The sequence below is a fragment of the Oncorhynchus nerka genome, linkage group LG3 (assembly GCF_034236695.1).
Source record: "Oncorhynchus nerka isolate Pitt River linkage group LG3, Oner_Uvic_2.0, whole genome shotgun sequence".
NCBI lineage: Eukaryota > Metazoa > Chordata > Actinopteri > Salmoniformes > Salmonidae > Oncorhynchus > Oncorhynchus nerka.
Window position 1 is genome coordinate 44,822,636 of NC_088398.1, and position 27,094 is coordinate 44,849,729.

The window sequence follows — 27,094 nt, forward strand, 5'->3', positions numbered from 1 at the left end:
AGGCATTAATGCCACAACATATTATTGTTATTGGACTGTAACATATCTTTTGTTTTTGCGGTGGCCGCTTCCAGGTGGCCTGGTAAAATATCAAATGAGTGTTACATTTATTTGTTCAGCTCACAGGTGATTTAACTTGTGTTATTTTAGGTATATTCTCAAAGTGATTGCTTTTGTACCACAGGCTTCCATGTTCTTTTGTCGATAAAGTGTTTCACATTTAAAATGCAATGCTATTTAGTGGTTGTATTGTTCGGCTGATGGTGAATGCGTATCCAACAGGTGAATGCTTCAATGGCTGGCTGGAGCCTCTACTGGCCAGGATAGCAGAGAACTACACTGCGGTAGTGAGTCCTGACATCACAACAATTGACCTCAACACCTTTGAGTTTATGAAGCCCTCGCCATACGGACAGAACCACAACCGTGGTAACTTTGACTGGGGCCTGTCCTTTGGCTGGGAGAGTCTACCGGACCACGAGAAACAACGGAGAAAGGATGAGACTTATCCTATCAAGTGAGAAGAACTATGCGAATGCCTACTTTCAGGCATGTCAAACACCTCTGTGTATACCTTGATAGGTGGTTGTGAATGGTCTATTCATCAGCTGAGTGTAAAAAAAAAAAAGAGAGAAAAAAAAAGATCTGGACCCTCTATTCAGTGGAATTCTTTTACTTCACAGGACACCAACTTTTGCTGGGGGACTCTTCTCGATCTCCAAGGACTACTTCTATCTTATCGGAAGCTATGATGAGCAAATGGAAATCTGGGGAGGGGAGAATATCGAAATGTCTTTCAGAGTAAGAAAGGGATCACTTGCTTTTCTACATAGATAGATGGACAACAGCATGTGTTAGGGTGTCATCAGTGCTATTGTAAGTGATTCATCCTGTTTTCATATTATGCAGCAATACCGGTTACAGTATAGTCATCATGCCTAGTATTTCTAACAGTGCTGGGTGTGTTACCTCCGTCTGCCTGCCTGTCTGTAGGTGTGGCAGTGTGGGGGTCAGCTAGAAATAATCCCTTGCTCCATCGTGGGTCATGTGTTCCGCACCAAGAGTCCGCACACCTTCCCCAAGGGCACCCAGGTGATCGCACGCAACCAGGTGCGGCTGGCCGAGGTCTGGATGGATGACTACAAGGAAATCTTCTACCGACGCAACCAACAAGCTGCACAGCTGGCCAAAGACGTATGTGGTATTTCTGAGTGACATTGTTATATTTTTGTACATTTAAACTCAGATAGGCAGGCTGATAACCCCAGAAATAGGACAGGCGTTCTAAAACCATTAAATCCGTCCCCTACAGCAGGGATGGGTAACTCGCGTCTGGTCCCCCTTTTGAAGGCCCCCGTGTGTGTATTTTATTTATTTACAGTATACCAAATATTAAGAATTAATATTGAGTTGCACCACCCCTGCTGTAGGGGTTGAGGTCAGGGCTCTGTGCAGGCCAGTCAACTTCTTCCACACTGATCTCGACAAACCATTTCTGTATGGACCTCGCTTGGTGCACAGGGGCCCAAACTGTTGCCACAAAGTTGAAATCACAGACATTTCTAGAATTGTAGGCTGTACTGTTACGGGGCCTAGCCCGAACCATGGAAAACAGGCAGTTTGGAACTCGGTAGTGAGTGTTGTAACTGAGGACAAAAATGTATATGCACTTCAGCACTTGGCGGTCCCATTCTGTGAACTTGTGTGGCTTACCACTTCGCCGCTGAGCCGTTGTTGCTCTTAGACGTTTCCACTTCACAATAACAGCACTTAAAGTTGAACGGGGCAACTCTAGCAGAACAGAATTTGACATGCTGATATTTTGGAAAGGTGGCATCCTATGATTGTGCCACGTTGAAAATCACTGAGCTCTTAAGTAAGACTATTCTACTGCTAGAAACCGGTGTGGCTGAAATAGTCAAATCCACTCATTTGAAGGGGTGTCCACATACTTTTGTACATATAGTGTGTGAGAGGTATGTATGTATGTATATATATATATATATATATATATATATATATATATATGTATGTATATATACACACACACACGTGTGTGTGTATGTATAAATGACTGAACAACTTACTGTTACTATTTAGAATAGTAGAATACACAAGATGCAATTTCAAATTTGGTTGAGCATCAGCAGTTTTCATCTTGTTATATCAGTCTCTGATAGTCTGTCAATTAGTCCATGTCAACAAACATTTTGTAGATTGTAAGGTTAGTTTAGCGGGCAGCTATCTAAACTTGTTTTCATGGTCGAATTACCGGCCAGGTGGCCCCCATTGATTTTGTTAGTCAGTCTCACTCAGATATCCTATTATACACGGCTAACCTTTCTCTCCACCCTATGGGAGAATGTATAGAATTGCAGCAAACTTGCTTTAAAACTACAACAGTTTCTCTACACCATGGCAAAATATGTAGAACTGCACAAAATCATTGACATTTTTATCCCAGTTTATATTTTTGTCGTGGGCCCCACCGCCAGCAAAGTTGCCCACCCCTGCCCAAAAGTAATGTTTTCACAGTAGCAGTTTGCTCTGGACATACTGATGTTCTCATTCTGACTGCAGATTAGTTATTATCCCACGTGTAAGGGAACATTATTATAAGCCTTCCTCCCCTCGGCAGCCTTCCTCCCCTCGGCAGCCTCCTGTGCCACACTCTGGGCCTAGGCCGTCTGTTGGTTACGTATAGTCTGGACAAAGTCTGAACAAGGTCACATATGCAAACACATTCTCCAGAAGGGAACATCAATTTTGATGCCCATTGTACAGTAAGTGCAATGGACATTGTATGAGATGTGAAATAAGAAGAATTGACTAATATCCTTTGTGACTGAGAGAAATCCAATTGAGGAAAACCTTCTGTGCTCAAGGCTATTAGTAGGTTATAGTTGTTAACAGGCAGGATGTCTCTAATAGCTTCATGGAGCACAGCTACAGCAGTTATCAGCACACACACTGCTGTTTACATCATCTGCGTCACTGTCTCTCTCAAATGCTCTCATTACTGAAAGCCTGTCTGGAGAAGATTTCTCAGTTCCTTGAAATACTCTGCGTTTGTACTGTATGTGAATCAATAACTGAGTAATGTCTGTTCTGCACTCTTTTGAAACGTTGAACGCTGGGTTGATTCCATGAATGAATTTAAATGAAGCAAAGAGAGGGAAAAGGCAGACATTTCTGGACTAGAGGGTTCATAATTTGCAATGGTATTTCAGCTGAGTAGTCTTATGTACAGATTTAGGATCTTAATTTGAGCCAGTATGCTACAGCAGGAAAATAACGAAATTCAGAAGCCTTTTAAAATACTCAAATACACTATAAGCATTGCAGGAATGTTCTCCTGCAACGGGAGGATCAAATTAAGATTCTACATCTGTATGTGTACAAAATGTTTTTGGTGCATGCAAATGACTTGAAACGGGATTGGGTAGACTGAAACTCTGCCATACATGGTGCTGTCTTTCGAGCCGTCACCCATCAAGTCAATCAATCAATCTAACTTTATTTTTCACATGTGCCGAGTACAACAAGTGTAGACCTTAACGTGAAATGCTTAGATACAAGCCCTTAACCAACGGTGCAGTTCAAGAAGAGTTAAGATAATATTGACCAAATAACCTAAAGTAAAGATTTTTTAAAAATAACAATAATTAAATACATCAAATTAAATATATAAAAAATACATAGTAACACAATTACATAACAATAACGATGATATTTGCGGGGGTACAGGTTATTTGAGGTAATTTTTACATGTACAGTTGAAGTCGGAAGTTTACATACACTTAGGTTGGAGTCATTAAAACGAGTTTTTCAACCACTCCACCAATTTCTTGTTAACAAACTATAGTTTTGGCAAGTCAGTTAGGACATCTACTGTGTGCATGACACAAGTAAGTTTTCAAGCAATTGTTTACAGACAGATTATTTCACTTATAATTAACTATCACAATTCCAGTGGGTCAGAAGTTTACATACACTAAGTTAACTGTGCCTTTTTAAACAGCTTGGAACATTTCAGAAAATGTTGTCATGGCTTCAGAAGCTTCTGATAGGCTAAATGACATCATTTGAGTCAATTGGAGGTGTACCTGTGGATGTATTTCAAGGCCTACCTTCAAACTCAGTGCCTCTTTGCTTGACATCATGGGAGAGTCAAAAGAAATCAGCCAAGACCTCAGAAAAACATTGTATACCTCTACAAATCTGGTTCATCCTTGGAAGCAATTTCCAAATGCCTGAAGGTACCACGTTCATCTGTACAAGCAATAGCACGCGAGTATTAACACCATGGGACCACGCAGCCGTCATACCACTCAGGAAGGAGACGCGTTCTGTCTCCTAGAAATGAACTTACTTTGGTGCGAAAAGTGCAAATCAATCCCAGAACAACAGCAAAGGAACTTGTGAAGATGCTGGAGGAAACGGGTACAAAAGTATCTATATCCACAGTTAAACAAGTCCTATATCGACATAACCTGAAAGGCCGCTCAGCGAGGAAGAAGCCACTGCTCCAAAACCGCCATAAAAAAGCCAGACGACGGTTTGCAACTGCACATGGGGACAAAGATCATACTTTTTGGAGAAATGTCCTCAGGTCTGATGAAACAAAAAAAGAACTATTTGGCAGAAATTACATTATGTTTGGAGGAAAAAGGGGGAGGCTTGCAAGCAGAAGAACACCATCCCAACCGTGAAGCATGGGGGTGGTAGCATCATGTTGTGGGGGTGCTTTGCTGCATGAGGGACTGGTGCACTTTACAAAATAGATGGCATCATGAGGAGAGGAAAGGTATGTTGATTTATTGAAGCAACGTCTCAAGACATCAGTCAGGAAATTAAAGCTTGGTCGCAAATGGGTCTTCCAAATGGACAATGACCTCAAGCATACTTCCAAAGTTGTGGCAAAATGGCTTAAGGACAACAAATTCAAGGTAGTGGAGTGGCCATCACCAAGCCCTGACTTCAATCCCATTGAAAATCTGTTGGCAGAACTGAAAAAGCATGTACGAGCAAGGAGACCTACAAACCTGACTCAGTTACACCTGCTCTGTCAGGAGGAATAGGCCAAAATTCACCCAACTTATTGTGGGAAGCTTGTGGAAGGCTACCTGAAACATTTGACCCAAGTTAAACAATTTAAAAAGGCAATGCTATCAAATACTAATTGAGTGTATATAAACTTCTGACCCACTGGGAATGCGATGAAAGAAAAAGCTGAAATAAATCATTCTCTCTACTATTATTCTGACATCTCACATTCTTAAAATAAAATTCAAATAAAGTGGTGATCCTAACTGACCTCAGACAGGGAATTTTTACTAGGATTACATTTCAGGAATTTTGAAATCTGAGTTTAAATGTATTTGGCTAAGGTGTATGTAAACCTCTGACTTCAACTGTAGGTAGGGGTGAAGTGACTGCATATATAATAGAAAACGAGCAGCAGTGTACAAACAAACAAATGGATGGTGGTGGGGGGGGGGGTATTTGATAATATTTTCAGCGGTCTTATGGCCTGGAGGTAGAAGCTGTTAAGGAGACTTTTGGTCCTAGACTTATCGCTCCGGTACCACTTGCCATGCGGTAGCAGATAGACTCCAGTCACCCACGTCATAGACTGTTCTATGACAATTTTATGGCTTTCCTCTGACACTGCCTATTATATAGGTCTACCCTCTGTAGTGCCTTGCACTCTGATGCCGAGCAGTTGCCAAACCAGGCGGTGATGCAACCGGTCAGGATGCTCTTGATGGCACAGCTGTAGAACGTTTTGAGGATCTGGGGACCCATGCCACATATTTTCAGTCTCCTGATGGGGAAAGGTTTTGTCGTGCCTTCTTCACGACTGTTTTGGTGTGTTTGGACCATGATAGTTCTTTGGTGTTGTGGACACTAAGGAACTTAACTCTTGACCCGCTCCCCTACAGCCCCGTTGATGTTAATGGGGGCCTGTTTGGCCTACCTTTTCCTGTAGTCCACGATCATCTCCTTTGTCTTGCTCACATTGAGGGAGAGGTTGTTGTCCTGGCACCAATCTGCCAGGTCTCTGACATCCCTGTAGGCTGTCTCATCGTTGTCGGTGATCAGGCCTACCACTGTTGTGTCGTCAGCAAACTTCATGATGGTGTTGGAGTCATGTTTGGCCATGCAGTTGTAGGTGAAAAGGGAGTACAGGAGGGGACTAAGTACACACCCCTGAGGGGTCCCAGTGTTGAGGATCAGTGTGGCAGACGTGTTGTTATCTACCCTTACCATCTGGGAGTCGCCCGTCAGGAAGTCCAGGATCCAGTTGGAGAGGGAGGTGTTTATTCCCATGGTCCTTAGCTTAGTGAAGACCTTTGTGTGCACTATGGTGTTGAAAGCTGAGCTGTAGTCAATGAACAGCATTCTCACATGGGTGTTCCTTTTGTTTAAGTGGGAAAGGGCCGTGTGGAGTGCGATTGAGATTGCGTCATCTGTGGATCTGTTGGGGTGGTATGCTAATTGGAGTGAGTCTAGGGTGCCTGGGAGGATGCTGTTATGAGCCATGACCAGCCTTTAAAAGCACTTCATGGCTACTGACGTGAGTTCTACGGGGAGGTTATCATTTAGGCAGGTTACCTTTCCTACCTTGGGCACAGGGACTATGGTGGTCTGCTTGAAACATGTTGCTATTACAGACTCAGTCAGGGAGAGGTTGAAAATGTCAATGAAGACACTTGCCAGTTGGTCCATGCATGCCCTGAGTACAGGTCCTGGTAATCTGGCCCTGCAGCTTTGTGAATATTCGCCTGTTTAAAGGTCTTCCTCACATTGACTACTGAGAGTGTTATCACACAGTCATCCAGAACAGCTGGTGCTTTCGGGCATGCTTCAGTGTTGCCTTTTATGCTCGCTTTGAGGCAAGCATTTAGCTCATCTGGTAGGCTCGCTTCGCTGGGGAGCTCGCTGCTGGGTTTCCAGCAATAATAGTTTTCAAGCCCTGCCACACCCGATGAGCGTCAGAGCCGGTGTAGTAGGATTCAATCTTAATCCTGTATTGAAACTTTGCTTGTTTGATTGTTCATCTGAGGGCATAACGGGACTTATTATTAGTGTCCCGCTCCTTGAAAGCGGCAGCTCTAGCCTTTAGCTCGATGCGGATGTTACCTGTATTCCATGGCTTCTGGTTGAGATATGTACGTACGGTCACTGACTGCGGTGGTATACTCCTCAATGCCATTGGATGAATCCCGGAACATATTCCAGTCTGTGCTACTAAAACAGTCCTGTAGCGTAGCATCCGCGTCATCTGACCAGTTCCGTAATTGGCAAGTCACTGGTACTTCCTGTTTTAGCTTGTAAGCAGGAAACAGGAGGATATAATTATGGTCAGGTTTTCCAAATGTAGGGCGGGGGAGAGCTTTGTATGCATCTCTTTGTATGGAGTAAAGGTGGTATAGAGTCTTTTTATTTTCCTCTGGTGGCACTTGACAATTTTGTAAAACTGATTTAAGTTTGCATGCATTACAGTCCCCGGCCACTAGGAGCGCCACTTCTGGATGAGCATTTTCTTGTTTGCTTATGGCCTTACAGAGTTGGTTGAGTGCGGCCTTAGTGCCAGCATCGGTCTGTGGTGGTAAGTAAGACGGCTACAAATAATATAGATGAGAACTCTCTTGGTAGATAGTGTGGTCTACAGCTTATCATAAGGTACTCTACTTCATGCGAGCAATACCTCGATACTTATTTAATATTAGACATTGCCCAGATCCCCCACCCCTAGCTTCTCTGTTCTGCCGGTGCATTGAAAATCCTGCCAGCTCTATATTATCCGTGTCGTCATTCATCCACGACTCGGTGAAACATAAGATATTACAGTTCCTAATGTCCTGTTGGTAGGATAATCGTAATCATAGGTCATCAATTTTATTTTCCAATGATTGCATGTTAGCGAAGTAGGATGGATGGCAGTGGGAGTTTACTCTCTCGCCTACGGATTCTCAGAAGGCAGCCCGATCTGCGTCCCTTTTTCCTCCGTCTTTTCTTCACGCAAATGATGGGGATCTGGGCCTGTTCCCTGGAGAGCAGTATATCCTTCTCGTCGGACTCGTTAAAGGAAAAAGTTTTTCTTCCAGTTTGTGGTGAGTAGCAATTCTGATGTCCAGAAGATATTTTTGGTCATAAGAGACGGTAGCAGCAACGTTTATATACAGAATAAGTTTTAAAAAGAAGTTACAAACAACGCAAATCAAACTAACAAAATAGCACAATTGGTTAGCATGTAAGACCTCCGCCATCCTCTTCGGCGCCATCTTCAACCACGGAGCTCCAGCGCTAGACGGGCTGTGGGGAAGTGGTAATGGACGCTTCCCTCCCAGTTCAAAGCCTGGGTAGTGTGAGTAATTAAGAAAGTTCCCCTCTTTAATGGCTGCTGCCTGGAATTGTTTCCACAGAGGGCCTTCGGAGACGTCGCGCAGCGTGTTGACCTCCGGGAGCGGCTGCAGTGCAAGAGCTTCTCCTGGTATTTGAAGAACGTGTATCCAGAGGTCTTCATGCCCGATCTCAACCCACTCCACTTTGGCTCGGTAAGCCCCCACGTCATTATCCCCTCTCCTAGGCTCTTTCCTGACCACAGAGAGATCCAGTATGTCTGGCCACAGTGGGTTTCCATTTAGCAGCTCCAGAGGGCTCAGAGGAGGGCTCCAGGCCAGGGGAGTGAGCAGCTTCGCACCACTTAAGGTAGACGCAGCTGGGCTTGTTTGAACCGCTTGTGTGGCTCACTGAAATCCCTTTCCTTGTGCCTCCAGGTGAAGAATGTAGGTAAAGACTCGTGTCTGGATGCAGGGGAGAACAACGAGGGAGGGAAGCGGCTGATCTTGTATCCATGCCACGGACTCGGTGGAAACCAGGTCAGAGGGAAGGGAATAAAGTGACTGGGTTCAGTCATGAAGGAATTAAGTACTTTGTCTGTCACTTTCGAAATCAAGAGGATGACTCATCGAGCTCTTTGTGATCCCTCAGTATTTTGAGTACTCGACCCATCACGAGATCCGGCACAATATTCAGAAGGAGCTGTGTTTGCATGGGACGGAGGCAGACGTGAAGCTGGAAGACTGCCAGTATAAAGGCCGCATCACATTTGTAGGAGCAGAACAGAAGTGGGAGTTAAGGGAGGTGAGACCAAAGACGCACATCTCTACTCTAATGGGTCCTGGGTTCATCCTTTTGACTGTGAAATAATACCAAATTGCTGGGGATGTTGATGCCTGCTTCTCTTTCATTATCTTCACCATAGACGTGGATGTTAGTTGTTTTCTACTGAGGATGTTGGTGACTAATCTGTTTCTTCTCTCTGCGTAGAACCAGTTATTCTTCATCCCGGGATGGAATCTGTGTCTGAGTGCCCGTCATGAGCACCCCTCCTTGGTTGCCTGTAACCCCTCAGACAGATACCAACTGTGGCTCTTTGTCTGAGGACATGACACATAAACCTCGGCACTAGTGATGCCGTGTGCCTGGGCATTCTAGGACCTTTAGAACAAGTAGCAATTGGCGTGCATTTTTAAACATATTATCAAATTGAATGTGTATTTATTTTTAAATGTAGAAGAACTGCTGCTGGAAAGTTTGGGATTTCGAGGAGAATATGCAACCTCGGGAAGGAAGCATTCAAACTGATACTGAAGACTTAAAAAGGAATACACTTTAAAAAAAAAAAAATTTTAATCACGGTTCGGTTAAGGGATTATTTTTCTTCTGCCATTCAAGCCAACCGCTGCTTGTGGATTGACGGCACTACCTGGGACTGAAATTAGTGACTTTGGATAGGTACTTAATGAAGAGATTTCCACTTGTCTTTTGTCTCTTCTGTTTCTGTCTTACTCCAGAGGGAAATCAACATTCCATTTGATTTTATTTAATTACAAAGGCTTGTTCTTTATTGCCTACACTGAATAATTTATTAATGCAGTAGATATGTGAAAACCAACCGCAAAATGGAATCTCAAACAATGCAATAGTGAACGTGCCTTTTGCATGAACAGAATAACTAAGATTGTATGCACCAAAGACTCGTCAAGGGTTACTTTTGTATTAAAATAAATGTTTGTATTATAGGTTATTCAATATCTGCCACTACTGCCTCTTTTTGTTATGCAAAGTAATTATATCAGGAAGGTACTAGACATGCATTCTCCCTTACCACCGCTATAGGGTCTGATTCCCCTCTCACCCAGTTAGTTTTCCTCACAAGCCAATTGAGGATCAGAGGCGCTGCCCATACAGTGCCTCTGGTTATCTTATGTATATACTGTACTTTATGAACAGCTAATTATGATTTAAATGTAAATTCTCCAAAGTTGCAGTTTAACCAAGGGGCTTGAGTTGTGTGCTACTGTTATATTTGGCATCCCAAATTCATAATAATCTGGTATTTGCAAGATAAGTAATCTTTTCTTTTGCTTTTCCGTATTGCTTTGATGGGGCGTTCAGAGGTGTTTTAATCATAAGTATGTTTACCTTTCTGGGACAGGCTTTAGTAACGTAACATTTTCAAACACAATTCCACAGTCACAGATGTGGTATTTGAAACAATCTGTTGTGTACAGTTTGACTGCATACCCCCCCAAAAATGTAACTTTATATCTCTACAAGAATAGCTGTATTTTTCTTAGGCCCCAGCCCCCAGGTACTTTAAACAAAAGATTTAATAAAGTAAACTAATGTTTTAGATGTCAGGGAATAATGTAAGGTTGACACATCTTAACAAGAGGTACTTTTGGATAGTTTAGTTCTTTGTAATGTCTTTTTCTGTGCTTGACAACGCATTTAGAAAAATATTTTTCTTTAGAATAAAATGCATTTACATGTTTTTGTATAATGTTCATGGGATCTAAAATGGGATCTGAAGAAAGGGAAACATTTTAAGCTTTGTTTACAACATGGAATATATGATTGTAGTTTTGATTCAAGTCTGAGTTCCCAGTATCCCACAGACATCAGTGTTTTGATCCAAGGATGTGGGATAGATTTGTATAAACTGTTTTGTGTCAGTGTTAACTGACAATGGAATGTTAGAATTTTGTTGAATTTAGGGATATGCCTGGTCCTAGAACCGAATGCCCTCGTGACTGAGTCTTCTATTTGGATACTTGAGGTTTTTCATTTCTTATGTTCAACAGGAGAGGGCGCTGTGCACAAAATAATTCATCCTTGATGCATCCCTGTCCATAATTTTTACTGGGCCTTCAGTTATTGCAGGTGTACCCTTTCTCTAAACACACATACAGCAGATGTTTTTTTTTACAGAAAGAGTTCAAGCTAAAATCATGAAACATATGAAGAAAAGTAACACATGGTTTCATTTTATTTCCAAGCGATGTATTGTTAAAAAGCAGAAACACAACAAAAACAACATTTTGGCTTTATCTAACGTTAAGAAACCAAAACACATATTGAAACATTTATACCATTTTGGGCAAAAAAGATTGTTTCACAGAAGCAAACATGATAGTAACCAAAATTAAATCAGGCATATGGAGCTGTACAATTCACAACCATCATAAAACAAGTGAAATTTAAGACCAAAACATGTTTTTATTCAATACAGACTGTTCAGTATACCACAAATACACATTTAAATATCATTCATAATAAGCACTGAAAATCATACACACAGCAGAATGACTCAACTGGATACAATGTCACTGTATGTTTCCTTCTCTTAAATGCTTTGGCACTGATACTAAGTCATACTAATACAGTGACACTGATTCCTTGACAGCTGGATACACTTTACTTTGCCACTGAGGTGGAAACATTCTTACTCACCTCAGTGAGGAGTCAGGAGCAGAAACTTAAATCAAGTAGTAATCACATACAGGAGTGTATGAGCATGTTGGATGACTACTCCCACTTTAGGCTTCGAATAGGACAAGGATACATGCAGGGGTTCCCACTCTTTTTTTTATGGTGAGGGAATGTTGGTATTTAATTGTAAAGGCTTTTTGGAGTCACTGCTGTCCCTAACATTTCAGAACAGTTAAAGCAATACATATCTGGAAGAATTTAGTTCAATGGCCTTTACTTGTAAGTTATTTGAAGGTGGTCACAGTTATTTACAGATTTTTGGCTAATTATACTTTCCTACCAATCACCCGTGCTGATCAGTCATTTCTTAACTTGGTGCTGATATGAATCATTGGTGTGATTTAACCTTTGATTGTCCAACCTCATGTTTTTTTATTTTTTTAAATATATAGATATTTTTTACAGTAACTGAGATCTGCATTTCATGCGCAACACTGATGTGGCTCTCAAGACTATGACGTGTAGTGATCGTTTGAGCTGTCGTAAACACTTCCACGTGTAAGTTTTCATTTTGCATTTCCTGTTCCCATTGCACCGTTCAATAATTGCGTCACACAATGTTTGTGCAGACACAAACCTCAATCTCTTCATGTATTTACGGTCAGTTGTCATACGAGAATGGAATGTGGAGCTAAATATGTCCTTGAAATCACCCCCCTGTCCAACTCAGCAATCTAGTGTCCTCAGTTAAAAGAGTTACATATTTTATATTGACATGTATTTGAAATGAGGCCCCCATAAAATAGTATTTATTGACTGGATAGTTGTATATGATCTTTGAGAAATGAAGGTCAAAGTGCCGCATTAGTATATCACCTTCACAAAAGTGCAAACAGCTGTGAATCATTTAGACTTCAACGTCACCCATTAAATAATGCTCTTAGCATTACAATTCCAAATAAATAACTAAACGTTGTAGTCCGTTTCAAGCTTTCCCAAACAATGTAAAAGATCACAGGCGACAACACAATAAAGGTTTGTACAGTACATTAACACAGATTTTATAAACCCAAATTGAACATGGTCAATTTCTCATAAATGCCATTTGAAAGACCCAAAATAACATGCATTTATAAATATCAAACCATTTATAAGTATACACGTACTTCAGAACCAATAAATAAACTGGGGACAATTCATTTTTTGCACATTTGACATATAGACATAGAAAAGTTCCCATTCACAATATATCCTTAAAACTTTACCTTTAAAATGACAAGATACATTGCACGGGCGTACAGCTTTCAGTTTTTGTTGACTGATTCCATCTCGCAGTTTAGAATACTAGAAATCAGGGGGTTTCATTAGAAATGTTTCTCATCACGGAACCTGCAGCTAAATAATGTCAATCTAATGTATGGTCTTGTAAATGACTTGGTAAGTTGAGCTCCCATTAAAAGGCCATATTCTCTATAAATAACACTTGGTCAGCCTTGTTCATTAAGAAAAGACAACATGAAGCCTACACAGACAGGTGAGTTAGGCCCACTAAACTGGTGCGACCTGGGGGAGATTCTCTGCTAATGCAGGGATCTTTGTGCTGACTGCTAAAGAAGGCCCTTCAGACAGACCATTAACGCTAGACACTTCCTTTGGCTGCTCTGCCACAAAACACTTCTTATTGTTCAGGTAGTTGTTGTGGAACTCCATCTGGCTGAGGCCCCCAGGCTGCTCAGGGAATGTTCCTTTAGACGGGACCATGTTGTTCTCCAGGTCAGGTGTGCAGCAGCCCATGGCTGTGGTTGCTGCTGTGCCATTGGTCAGGGTGAAGTGCTGATTGGCGTACTGTTCCTCAGCCTGGCGGGGGTAATCTGTGTACTGCTCTGCAATGTCCACGGCCATGTTAAATGGTTCTTGTGGCACGGCACCGTTAGTAGTGCTTACTGTGTGTGGGAATGATAAGACCTCTCCATAGGGTTCACTGGGTTGGCTGGCTGTCCCGTTGGCTGAGGCAACAGCACTGGGAGTCTCCAACTGATAATAATCTGTTGGTGAGCTGAATAAATAAGAGTTTCCATTTATGTGGTCGTCAATGTGGTTGTCGTGTGGCAGAATGGCATCAGAGTAACACAACACAGAGGACAGGGGGGCAACCTCCGTGTTGGCGACAGGTGGCTTGCTGACTCCATTCTCAAAGTCCTCCGACGTGTCCTCCTCATCGCCATCCTCTTCCTCAGAGTCACTGTTCGCCAAGCTCTGAGTGCTGGAGTCAGACAGTCCACTGCATAAACTGCTGCTGTCCTCTTCATCCTCGTCATCTTCCTCATTCTCCTCATCATCCTCATCTTCGTCTTCATCATCCAGAGGCTCGTCCATGTCGTCAGCAGTCTGGAGGTGCATGATGGCAGACTGTTGGACTGTTGGGTCTGACAGAGAGTATTGGGTCTGGACCAGCGGGTTGCCATAGCCGTTGCTTTCGCCATGGTAACCGTTGGCAGGGGAGGCCTGCTGCTGCTCGCGGCTCTTCTCCAGCTCTAGCTTCATGATGGTGTGCAGGAAGTGGGTCCGCACGCGGATGGGGTTAAACTCCACCCGGCCGGCCGCATTGCTACAGCCCTCCTTGGTACAGCCACAGGGAAAAGACATGCGGTCCACCTGTAGATTGGACCACCTTGGGTTATATGACCATATATTCTGCAGTTTGCATGTAATAGATTAATGAATGTAATACTTTGGCAATATCAGATAAGTTACTGTAGATGATACAGTACTTTTTCAATGATACAGTACTTTCATCTACAACGTCTAAAATATTTGATCACTTAATCACCCTTCTATTGAAATGCATTTGCCTGAAGACTAGGGGCCGCATAGAAGGCTTAATTCCAGAGCGGATAGAGTGTGGCACATCTGTGTCAATATGAGACCCTGTACAAGTATGGTCAGACTACCCAGGGATTTACCTGGCACTTGATTCCTGCTACACTGCATGCACAGGTCTCTGGGTCACAGAACACTCTGCAGTCGCAGCCACAGTCCTCCCTGGACACCCGGATGGCCCGCAGCTCGTGCTTCTCCTCCACGTCAATCTTCTTCACCCCCGAGGTCCGCAGCAGAGCCCGGCGCTTCTTAGTGGTGAGGGGCTGTAGAAAGAAGTACTCGTCCACCTCTGTGTTTTCCAGATCAATGTCATCGTCAGAGATGTCCTCTGCCATGAGCGTGTTGGCCTCCTCCGACTCCACTGTACCGTTCTTAGTCAGCTGAAAACAAACGAGAAGGGATCACATTTAGTCCGGTTTGAACCAGCTGAAACCAATGACATGCTGCTTCTCGGAAGAGTACACAGAGTGAGCAGTTGGAAACATATAACATTCTATATTTATAAAAAGGACACAATATGTCATAACTGTATTTATAAACTGGATGGTTCGAGCCCTGAATGCTGATTGGCTGACAGCCGTGGGTTATCAGACCGTATGCCACGGGTATGACAAAACCATTTTTTACTCTTGTAATTATGTTGGTAACCAGTTTATAATAGAAATAAGGCACCACGGGGGGTTGTGGTATACGGCCAATATACCACAGCTTAGTGCTGTATCCAGGCACTCCACGTTGCGTCATGCTTAAAAACAGCACTTAGCCATGGTATATTGGCCATATATCAAACCCCCTCGGGCCTTATTGCTTAAGTATTTCTTTATTTTATTTTTATTTAACCTTTATTTAACTAGGCAAGTCAGTTAAGAACAAATTCTTATTTGCAATGACGGCCTACATTGGCCAAACCCGGACGACGCTGGGCCAATTGTGCGCCGCCTCATGAGACTCCCAATCACAGCCGGTTGTGATACAGCCTGGATTCGAACCAATACCTTGAGTTTCATGGAGTTGAGTTTCTCCTCCTTCAGATGGTCTCGGAGCATGTCTCTGTGGATTCTCTCTTGCTCCAGGGCAAACTCTCCCAGGGAGTACTGCCTGACACCGCTGTGTCTGTTGGACATGCCCAGAGTACTGCCCCCCTGACTGGGCACACTGGTGAAGCCCTGGCGCCGGCTGAAGTAGTACACTGTCACATTGTCAAAATGTACCCTCCTTGTTCTCACACGCTTCTCCCTCTTCAGTATAGAATCAGCTACAGAGTCAAAAGACGAGGGGAGAAGATGGTGAAAGGAAGCTGGTGATAGCCCACTTCTTAATACATATAAATAATAGGGAAAGCAGGGTTATTGGTTCATACATGGATGAAAGATTAACCAGTTCGATGTGGTGGAAAGAATAGCCCATTTTAAATCAAGAAAGAGAATGTGAAATTACCAGTATGAGAAAAAGCTAGATTAACCACCTTGACAGCATACACGCACACTGTTTCAAGAGAAAGCACTTATTTAAAATCGGAATCATGTACATAGGAAAGAGTTGTATGTTGTTGTTCACCATGTGCTCTCAGTGGTGTACAGTATGTGTGTAGCCATACTATAACAAGATAAAATGCTAGTCTGCTTGCTTACGATTTGCAGGATTTGAATGCCTGCTTTTATTTGACTTTTAATGAACCTCGGGAGTCCTCTTGCTAACACTCAGACAACTCAACCCAGCTTAGTAGAGCAGTGTTTCATCATCCCAACTCTGCCAATTGGCATGTCAGTACTACGTGTGGCTTTTTAAGGACCGTTCTATGAGAGGGAGGGAGGGAAGGAGGGAGGGAGGGAGGAAAAAGAAAGCAAAGACAGAGAGCATAAATAATCCCCCTCCTGGCTCAGATCTGGAGTGGTTGAGCACAGCTTTCCCAGCGCTCACTCGATGTCAGAAAAACAGGACAAATGGGAACCATCTGGTTCCAGCAGCACTCCACCCTGTGCCATAAGGACAATGCATTCATTACAGGCATGGCAGCGCCAGTCTGGCCTTGTTGATGGGAGTTTCGCTTTATTATCCCCCCCCCCCCAAAAAAAAGGTTTATCAGACTTTGTTTAGGGTATCCATGTGGTTTTACTGAATGAGAAAGCAATTACATGCAGAGGTCATTTTCAAGCTTGCAATACGTAACAGAGTTCGATATCTCTGTATTTCTTCCTATTTCTTGTTCGGCCATATTCTAGTGACTTGTGATATTAGGGTTGCTATGACCATGTAGTTCTAACAATAAATCTGCAAGAATACATAGAAGCCCTTCGTCAAAGACCTCCCGATTCAGATTCAGAAATTCCAAGGCTTTGTTTTGCTCCTCAAAAAAGCAGTCACACAAAGAGAGGGGCTGGATTATTTCTCCAACACTAACGCAGCCCAAGACGGAGTTGTACTGTATTCTCCAGGCAACAATGCTACTGTACATCTCAGCACCACGCCTGACACAGTGTGACACCTCTTTAGTGAGGAGAAGCTCTGGGAGCCGTGTGCCCTGCTGCATGAACTGCTCTCTGATTCCCTTGGCTTAAAGCAACATCCTCCTGGTTGCCTTTATCTGCAGAAGCTGACCCAGAAGGATCAGGAGTCTGGGGAAACAGCACCCGTGTCCCTGATCTCCTCGCCCCCCGCCCCCCATCCCCACCCCCAAACACATGCGCACGTATGGACCTACACAAACACAAGCGCATACGCGCACACCAGAGGAGGTTGGTGGGAGGCGCTAAAGGAGGAGGGGCTCATTGTAATGGCTGGAATGGAATAAATGTTCGATATTGTTACATTTATTCCCTTTTCAGCCATTACAATGAGCCTGTCCTCTGGCACACACGCACATGTAAACACAACACAGGGAGGAACCCTGTCACTTACACCCACAATAAACCAGGGTAGGGTTACTGTATCCGTCTTTCCCCAACACACAACATAGATCTGTCACCTGAGGAACCAACCACTGACAATCCACACATTTTCCCCCAGGCTGACTACCAATAACATATCTGCTCATAGAAAAAAAACAGGCCATCTAAAACACAGGTCTTTTTTTATATTTTTTTTATCAGTGGCACCATCAGAGGTGCCTGACAAACTGACTGAAGCCTTTCCGATGACAGGTTTACTCAACTCATAGCTTCTCAGAGCCTGCCAGACACACCACAACGCTAGAGACTAGAGAGCATCAGCTCATTCATCAGGCTGTACTGTGCTGTGCCTGCTGACGCAACACCTAATGAGAGACTGTTGTGCTGCTGCGGCGCTGCATTCATTCCCCTTTATTACAGCCCAGATACACCAGCCCAGCACAGTCCATCCAGCCATCCTCATGGCTACTCAGCTGTCCACACAGACACCAGCCCAGCACAGTCCATCAAGCCGTCCTCATGGCTACTCAACTGTCCACACAGACACCAGCCCAGCACAGTCCATCCAGCCGTCCTCATGGCTACTCAGCTGTCCACACAGACACCAGCCCAGCACAGTCCATCCAGCCGTCCTCATGGCTACTCAGCTGTCCACACAGACACCAGCCCAGCACAGTCCATCCAGCCGTCCTCATGGCTACTCAGCTGTCCACACAGACACCAGCCCAGCACAGTCCATCCAGCCGTTCTCATGGCTACTCAGCTGTCCACACAGACACCAGCACAGTCCATCCAGCCGTCCTCATGGCTACTCAGCTGTCCGCTCAGCACAGTCCATCCAGCCGTCCTCATGGCTACTCAGCTGTCCACACAGACACCAGCTCAGCACAGTCCATCCAGCCGTCCTCATGGCTACTCAGCTGTCCACACAGACAGCAGCCCAGCACAGTCCATCCAGCCGTCCTCATGGCTACTCAGCTGTCCACACAGACACCAGCCCAGCACAGTCCATCCAGCCGTCCTCATGGCTACTCAGCTGTCCACACAGACACCAGCACAGTCCATCCAGCCGTCCTCATGGCTACTCAGCTGTCCACACAGACACCAGCTCAGCACAATGCCATGGATTGCATCTCTTCTCCTCTTTTAAAGCACACCCATTGATGCAGCTTTTTGAATTTCCTCTTCAACCGAGTTATCTGAATGACATTTCTAACCGAGGGTTGTAATCGTGCTTCAGCAAGTCATCACAATGACGTGTTATTGTCATGCTGTTTCCTAATACACTCAACGTCCATTTTAGAAGCAACAATTACGATACAGAAGTATAATCTGAATGACACATGCTTCATTCAAAAAGTCTCTTTCACTAAACTACAATATGAATAATGCATGTAGCTTTTTGTCTGTTCGTGTCAGACTGTATCAGTGTTGAGTATATGTATAGCGGGAGAGAGCAGTGTGTGTGTGTGTGTGTGTGTGTGTGTGTGTGTGCGCTCACGGGTGAAGGGGCCCGAGGCTGAAGGGTTGACACTGTCACTACTGTCTCCGCTCTCGCTGCAGGAGACCTCGTCATCAGACTCCTGCAAGGAGGAGCACGGCGAGGAGGACGCCTCCACCTCGTCAAACTTCCTCTTAAGTATACCGCTCATGGCCCTCCTCTCCGTCTCCGCCGCTGCACCTGCAACAGCCAGCACAAGGAAGGGTACACATTATTTAATGCCCAGCTTAGGCCCCGCCGGCCTCCACAGTCCTCCTCAACACAGTCAATTAGCAGTGAGCCAAAGAACACAACAACCCCTCCTGCTACCCCCCCCGTCACTACCTACCCGATGGTCCCCAGGCAATTGATCACCTTGACACAAAGGAGCTCGGGATGCGAGGCGAAGGATGCTAATTGCATGACGTGTCTACCTTGTTCACTCTGCTGTCTTTGATTGAGCGACGACACTGGGGTGAGATTTTGCTTACTTTGCCCTGCATTCATGATGGTATTTCTAAAAACACTGCCTGAATATTTTTTTATCACAAAAGAACAACATGGGGCAAAAATTTAATGAGACGTTTCCGCCCAAAGCAGGATTGTAATATCTGCCCACAGCAGCATATGCAAACTAAAAACATAATGTGACTGTACTTAATTGCTGTTGCACCTCAAAAACACAATGCATGCATCCAGCCGGCTACTGATTGAAAATATCCCTTGGCTTCAAAATTAATTAATTTCCATCTTATGGGAAATTTAAAAAAGGCTGACTACGGCTTTACTTATTCTGGGATAGGCAGTGAATTTAAATATGCCTGAATGTGTGCGTGTGCGCGTGTGGCCGTGCGTGCATAAGTAAAATAGTGATTTTGTAAAATGTGTAATGTTGCACATTCAGTGCTCCCTAGAGGGGATCCAATCTGGGACATGACTGAAGATAGTTTATAGTGGTTAGGAGGATATTATGACTGACATGGTTATAACCTCTATAGAAGAAAGAACGTGAAAATGTTCAAATGGACCGGGGGGAGCACCCAGAGGGATGTGCTGCTGAAGTCAGAGTGTTTAATAGCTCCTAGGTTCATAGAAACTGAGGACAGGCCCTGGCTGCATCTCAAATTGCACCCTATTCCCTATATAGCACACTACTTTTGACCAGGACTCTGGTCAACAGTAATGCACTGCGGTGCCTTCAGAAAGTATTCATACCCCTTGACTTATTCCACATTTGGCTGTGTTACAGTCTGAATTCAAAATGGGTGAAATAATATAGTTTTCCCCCCTCATCCATCTACACACAATACCCCATAATGACAAAGTGAAAATATTTTTTGAGAAATGTTTGCAAATATATTGAAAATGAAAGACAGAAATATAAAAAGAAAGAAAAAAGTATTGAGTATCAATACATGTTAGAATCACCTTTGACAGCGAACTGCATCAGTGAGTCTTTCTGGGTAAGTCTGTAAGAGCTTGGCACAACTGGATTGTACACTATATGCACATGATTATTTAGAAAATTCTGCAATCTCTGTCAAGTTGGTTGTTGATCATTGCTAGACACCCATTTTCAAGTATTGCCATAGATCTTCAAGCAAATTTAAATCAAAAAACTGTAACTAGGCCACTCAGGAACATTCAATGCCGTCTTGGAAAGCAACTCCAGTATTATATTTGTCCTTGTGTTTGGGGTTATTGTCCTTCTGAAAGGTGAATTTGTCTCCCAGTGTCTGTTGGAAAGCAGACAGAACCAGGTTTTTCTCTAGGATTTTGCATGTGCTTAGCTCTATTCCATTTATTTTAAACCTAAAAAAATGTCCAAGTCCTCAGTGATGTGTGATACTCAGTGATGTGTTGTGTTGGATTTGCACCAAACATAACGCTTTGTATTCAGGATATTTCTTTGCAACATTTTTTGCAGTTTTACTTTAGTAAACAGGATGCATGTTTTGGAATATTTTTTCTGTAAAGGCTTCCTTCTTTTCATTTAGATTAGTATTGTCATGTAACTACAATGTTGTTGATACATCCTCAGTTTTCTCCTATCACACCATTAAACTCTAACTGTTTTAAAGTCACCATTGACCTCATGGTGAAATCCCTGAGCGGTTTCCTTCCTCTCCGGCAACTGAGTTAGGAAAGACACTTGTATCTTTGCAGTGACTGAGTCTATTGAAACACCATGCAAAGTGTAATTAATAACTTCACCATGCTCAAAGGGATATTCAATGTCAACTTTTAAAATGTTTACCCATCTACCAATAGGTGCCCTACTTTGGCATTGGAAAACCTCCCTGGTCTTTGTGGTTGAATCTGTTTTTTAAATGTACTACTCGACTGACGGACCTTACAGATAATTATATGTGTAGGGTACAGAGATGGGGTAGTCATTTAAAAAATCATGATAAACCCTATATTTGCAGAGTGATTCCATGAAACTTATGTGACATGTTAAGCAAATATTTACTCCTGAACTTATTTAGGCTTGACATAACAAAAGGAGTTGAATACTTATTGACTCAAGACATTTCAGCTTTTCATTTTTTTTAATCAATTTGTTTTAAAGAAATATCTAAAAACATAATTCCACTTTGACATTAAGGGGTATTGTGTGTAGGCCAGTGACAGAGCATTTATATTGAATCCATTTTAAGTTCAGCCAGTAACACAACAAAATGTGGAAAAAAGTGTGAATACTTTCTGAAGGCACTGTATATAGGGAATAGGTTGCCATTAGGAATAGGGTGCCATTTGGGATGCACACCTTGCCGAGTCACTCATCCTCCCCAATGCCACTACAGAGGCCAGTGGAGAACAGCCACCAGTGACAGCCATTAAACTCTGACTGATGGTGTAATTAAACAAATCAAAACAGTCAACTGCACAAATACTACTGTAAGTGCCAAATTAGGCTACTGTAATAAGTGTTGAATTGTAACTGTCAAACAATGGGTTGTTGGAACTTGCTGCCTTTCCTCCACAAATCATTCTCCATATTTCCATCAACATGTCTTCAGCCAGCCATTGCTTATATCAGTAATCAAGTTGCAATTATTTTTGATGCATTTGGTCTAATATGTCCCTAAACACAGTTGATGTAGTGTATGTGACAACAACAGTCTGGCTTTTGGTTCTCTTACTACATGATGTGGGATGCCATCTTCTAAAACACATCTAATAGGATTTGTTTATGTTTAGGGGGTGGATCAGCTTTAATATTGCAAATAGATTGTGGCTTCTATCAATGTAATTGTCTGCATCATTTCCAATTCCATATACAGTGAGGCAAAAAAGTATTTAGTCAGCCACCAATTGTGCAAGTTCTCCCACTTAAAAAGATGAGAGGCCTGTATCTTTCATCATAGGTACACTTCAACTATGACAGACAAAATGAGAAAAAATTCAAGAAAATCACATTGTAGGATTTTTTATGAATTTATTTGCAAAATAAGTATTTGGTCACCTACAAACAAGCAAGATTTCTGGCTCTCACAGACCTGTAACTTATTCTTTAAGAGTCTCCTCTGTCCTCCACTCGTTACCTGTATTAAGGGCACCTGTTTGAACTTGTTATCAGTATAAAAGACACCTGTCCACAATCTCAAACAGTCACACTCCTAACTCCACTATGGCCAAGACCAAAGAGCTGTCAAAGGACACCAGAAACAAAATTCTAGACCTGCACCAGGCTGGGAAGACTGAATATGCAATAGGTAAGCAGCTTGATTTGAAGAAATCAACTGTGGGAGCAATTATTAGGAAATGGAAGACATACAAGACCACTGATAATCTCCTTCGATCTGGGGCTCCACGCAAGATCTCACCCCGTGGGGTCAGAATTATCACAAGAACGGTGAGCAAAAATCCCAGAACCACAAAGGGGGAACTAGTGAATGACCTGCAAAGAGCTAGGACCAAAGTAACAAAGCCTACCATCAGTAACACACTACGCCACCAGGGACTCAAATCCTGCAGTGCCAGACGTGTCCCCCTGCTTAAGCCAGTACATGTCCAGGCCCGTCTGAAGTTTGCTAGAGAGCATTTGGATGATCCAGAAGAAGATTGGGAGAATGTCATATGGTCAGATGAAACCAAAATATAACTTTTTGGTAAAAACTCAACTCGTCGTGTTTGGAGGACAAAGAATGCCGAGTTGCATCCAAAGAACACCATACCTACTGTGGGGTGGAAACATCATGCTTTGGGGCTGTTTTTCTGCAAAGGGACCAGGACGACTGATCCGTGTAAAGGAAAGAATGAATGGGGCCATGTATCGTGAGATTTTGAGTGAAAACCTCCTTCCATCAGCAAGGGCATTGAAGATGAAACGTGGCTGGGTCTTTCAGCATGACAATGATCCCAAACACACCGCCCGGGCAACGAAGGAGTGGCTTCGTAAGAAGCATTTCAAGGTCCTGGAGTGGCCTAGCCAGTCTCCAGATCTCAACCACATAGAAAATCTTTGGAGGGAGTTGAAAGTCCGTGTTGCCCAGCAACAGCCCCAAAACATCACTGCTCTAGAGGAGATCTGCATGGAGGAATGGGCCAAAATACCAGCAACAGTGTGTGAAAACCTTGTGAAGACTTACAGAAAACGTTTGAGCTCTGTCATTGCCAACAAAGGGTATATAACAAAGTATTGAGATAAACTTTTGTTATTGACCAAATACTTATTTTCCACCATAATTTGCAAATAAATTCATTAAAAATCCTACAATGTGATTTTCTGGATTTTTTTCTCATTTTGTCTGTCATAGTTGAAGTGTACCTTTGATGAAAATTACAGGCCTCTCTCATTTTTAAGTGGGAGAACTTGCACAATTGGTGGCTGACTAAATACTTTTTTGCCCCACTGTGGTATATATGTATATATATATATTTTTTTCTTTTATTATTTTCGCCTAACCCTACCACTGCTCCCTTAATTGGAGTAAACTAATTGACAACACCACTTAGGCTTCTACTTCCAGCTTATACATACTATATTTGTTCAATGGACACAGTATATTTTACAATAGTTCTCTTTTGTTTGTTTTTTAGTCCCATCCTTCAGCTACCATCAACCCCTCCCATCCATCTTTTAAACATCATCCAGTTTTGATTTATTTTTGTCATATATTTTTCAACTGTGCTGTGATGTTTCACGTCAGTTCTGAACCTTTCTATTCTCATAGTTTCTACAGATTGTAAATTAAAGATAACAATTTTGGCTAAGAGTATTATTCTATTATTGATATATTGACTATGACTTTTCAGATCACCCAGCAGTGCTATTTGCAGAGTTAACTCCAGGTAAATGTTGCAATTCTTCAGCCATTCCTGAACCTGTGACCAAAAATAAGCTACATATGGACAGTACCCAAACAAATTATCTAATAATTCTGTCTCTTCACTGCAAAATATTCAGAGCTGGGATAATTGTACCCCCATATATATAACATTATATTGGTTGCAAGAATTTTGTATGATAAATTAAATGGAAAAACTAAGTTTTGAATCCGCCTTCGTTTTGTGTATCAGTTCATAAACCATGTGCCATGAAATACATTTTACATCTGAAATACATCTGAAATCTCTTCCCAACTATTTTGCAATCTGTATGGCACAGCTGTCAATGTTTTGGTCCGTAAATGTAATTGGTATACTTTTTTATTCATCACTCTCCGACTCATATTTGACACGGAAATAAAGGAACAGTGTTCAGCTTCAGTCTCAGTCCCAGTATCAGCCTGAGCAGCTTGTGGTGGAGTTCCATTCAGAGAGACGTGCCCATTCATCTGGAGCCGCTCTCTGCTATCAACTCATTACACATGCAAATACTGCTGCTGCCTTAAGGACAGTGTATGCGCCCCTATGTAGTGCATTACCTTCACATACATCCCAAATGGCACTATAGTCCCTATATTATGCACTACTTTTGCACTATATAGGGAATAAGGTGCCATTTGGGACGCATCCAGTGTGGTGGAACCTGGAGAGAAATCACGCCGCTGCCAAAGGACCATTGTTCCCAAGTGTCTGTGGTTGTACTGTGACATGGGTCTGCTTGCACCTGGAGGAGATCCAACGTAAACTACAGTACTTAGCGCTGTGGAATGTTCGATGTTTGGCACCGGGACACCCATTTTAATGATTGTCTGTCCCTCTGCACAGTAGACCAATCATTCAAATACACTAAAGCTAACATATGGAATTGTTTGTTTGGTTTTGAATTTTAGGACCCCTGTAGGTATTGAAAAAAGATATTAAACCATTACTACTATAGACCATAGAAACGCATTGAATAACACATTCATAAATGGAAAAACAGACAGATAAAAAATAAATCATGAAGAATATGGATTTAACGTGTATTTCCTATATATAAGAAAGCTAATTATTTGTTTTTGAGGGGGGAAACACACATATTTAACCTTTTTTATTTTGGGGCACACTAGCGCCGCACTTCCATAAAAATGTTTGGACCGGTAACGGTGTCCAGTGAGAGCCTCATCTGTCCATAGAGGGGCCATATTAGTTTGTAGCCCAAACGGTTCGGACGTTTTTGTGAGAAGACACATTTTCGGGGTGTCTTATGTTCTGACAAACACCACTGTAGCTTGGCCAGCTTCCACGGAGGATTAAAACAAACTCCACATATTTTGAACCAAAACATATCAGCGTTTCCTGTTGGTACCGTTGATGAAATATTGAATCAGTCTAAAATGGTTACTGGCCCTCATCATTTAGCATTAAAGGTTGCACAAATAATACAGCTATCAGAGACTGCCTGAATGGAAATACATTTTTATGTAGCCTATAACCAATGGAATTACATTTTTATATAGCCTATAACCAATGGAATTACATTTTTATATAGCCTATAACCAATGGAATTACATTTTTATATAGCCTATAACCAATGGAATTACATTTTTATATAGCCTATAACCAATGGAATTACATTTTTATGTGGCCTATAACCAATGGAATTACATTTTTATGTGGCCTATAACCAATGGAATTACATTTATGTGGCCTATAACCAATGGAATTACATTTTTATGTAGCCTATAACCAATGGAATTACATTTTTATGTAGCCTTATAACCAATGGAATGACATTTTTATGTGGCCTATAACCAATGGAATTACATTTATATAGCCTATAACCAATGGAATTACATTTTTATGTGGCCTATAACCAATGGAATTATATTTATGTAGCCTATAACCAATGGAATTACATTTATGTAGCCTATAACCAATGGAATTACATTTATGTAGCCTATAACCAATGGAATTACATTTATGTGGCCTATAACCAATGGAATTACATTTGTATATAGCCTATAACCAATGGAATTACATTTATGTAGCTTATAACCAATGGAATGACATTTTTATGTAGCTTATAACCAATGGAATTACATTTTTATGTAGCCTTATAACCAATGGAATGACATTTTTATGTAGCTTATAACCAATGGAATGACATTTTTATGTAGCTTATAACCAATGGAATGACATTTTTATGTAGCTTATAACCAATGGAATTACATTTTTATTTAGCTTATAACCAAAGGAATGACATTTTTATGTAGCTTATAACCAAAGGAATTACATTTTTATGTAGCTTATAACCAATGGAATGACATTTTTTGTAGCTTATAACCAATGGAATGACATTTTTATGTAGCTTATAACCAATGGAATGACATTTTTATGTAGCTTTATAACCAATGGAATTACATTTTTAAATGCATTAGTTACTTAGTACCTCCTTTTCTACGGTTGTCATAATGGGCAGCTGGACAATCCTCACTGTAATTCAGGAAGAATACAAAATAGTACAGACAATTTAGTTCTATTTTCCACATGGGATTGACCAAGTCTATTTTGTAATCATTTTAATTAGTTCCCCATTGTTGGAAATCCATTCGTATTCTTAGCCCTCAGCAGATGCTGCAATATGCTATGATAGCCAAAGTGGTTTCCATGGCGATGCCAACATATGAGCAGAAATAGTGATTTCATGTCTGAAAGTGATTCTGCTCCAGTCCTCATGTCTGTG

General features: G+C 42.2%; 2 protein-coding genes across 3 annotated transcripts in view; one reads left to right on the forward strand and one right to left on the reverse strand.

Annotated features, from left to right (window-relative positions):
* LOC115108641 (polypeptide N-acetylgalactosaminyltransferase 3-like) overlaps positions 1–11,329 on the forward strand; it is a 16,277-nt gene extending 4,948 nt beyond the window's left edge. Inside the window, exons 5-11 of the mRNA XM_029633216.2 lie at positions 283–517; positions 684–801; positions 994–1,194; positions 8,433–8,564; positions 8,787–8,888; positions 9,001–9,153; positions 9,340–11,329. Of these exons, the coding sequence (XP_029489076.1) occupies positions 283–517; positions 684–801; positions 994–1,194; positions 8,433–8,564; positions 8,787–8,888; positions 9,001–9,153; positions 9,340–9,453 (1,055 nt within the window). The 3' untranslated portion in view covers positions 9,454–11,329. The remainder of the gene's footprint in view (positions 1–282; positions 518–683; positions 802–993; positions 1,195–8,432; positions 8,565–8,786; positions 8,889–9,000; positions 9,154–9,339) is intronic.
* The window catches only part of LOC115108654 (cysteine/serine-rich nuclear protein 3-like), a 32,969-nt gene continuing 17,201 nt past the window's right edge, over positions 11,327–27,094 (reverse strand). For both annotated transcript variants that reach the window (XM_029633237.2, XM_029633245.2), the window contains 4 exons: positions 19,057–19,236; positions 15,663–15,922; positions 14,751–15,047; positions 11,327–14,442 (listed from right to left, as the gene is read on the reverse strand). In XM_029633237.2, the coding sequence (XP_029489097.1) occupies positions 13,336–14,442; positions 14,751–15,047; positions 15,663–15,922; positions 19,057–19,207 (1,815 nt within the window). In that variant the 5' untranslated portion in view covers positions 19,208–19,236 and the 3' untranslated portion in view covers positions 11,327–13,335. The remainder of the gene's footprint in view (positions 14,443–14,750; positions 15,048–15,662; positions 15,923–19,056; positions 19,237–27,094) is intronic.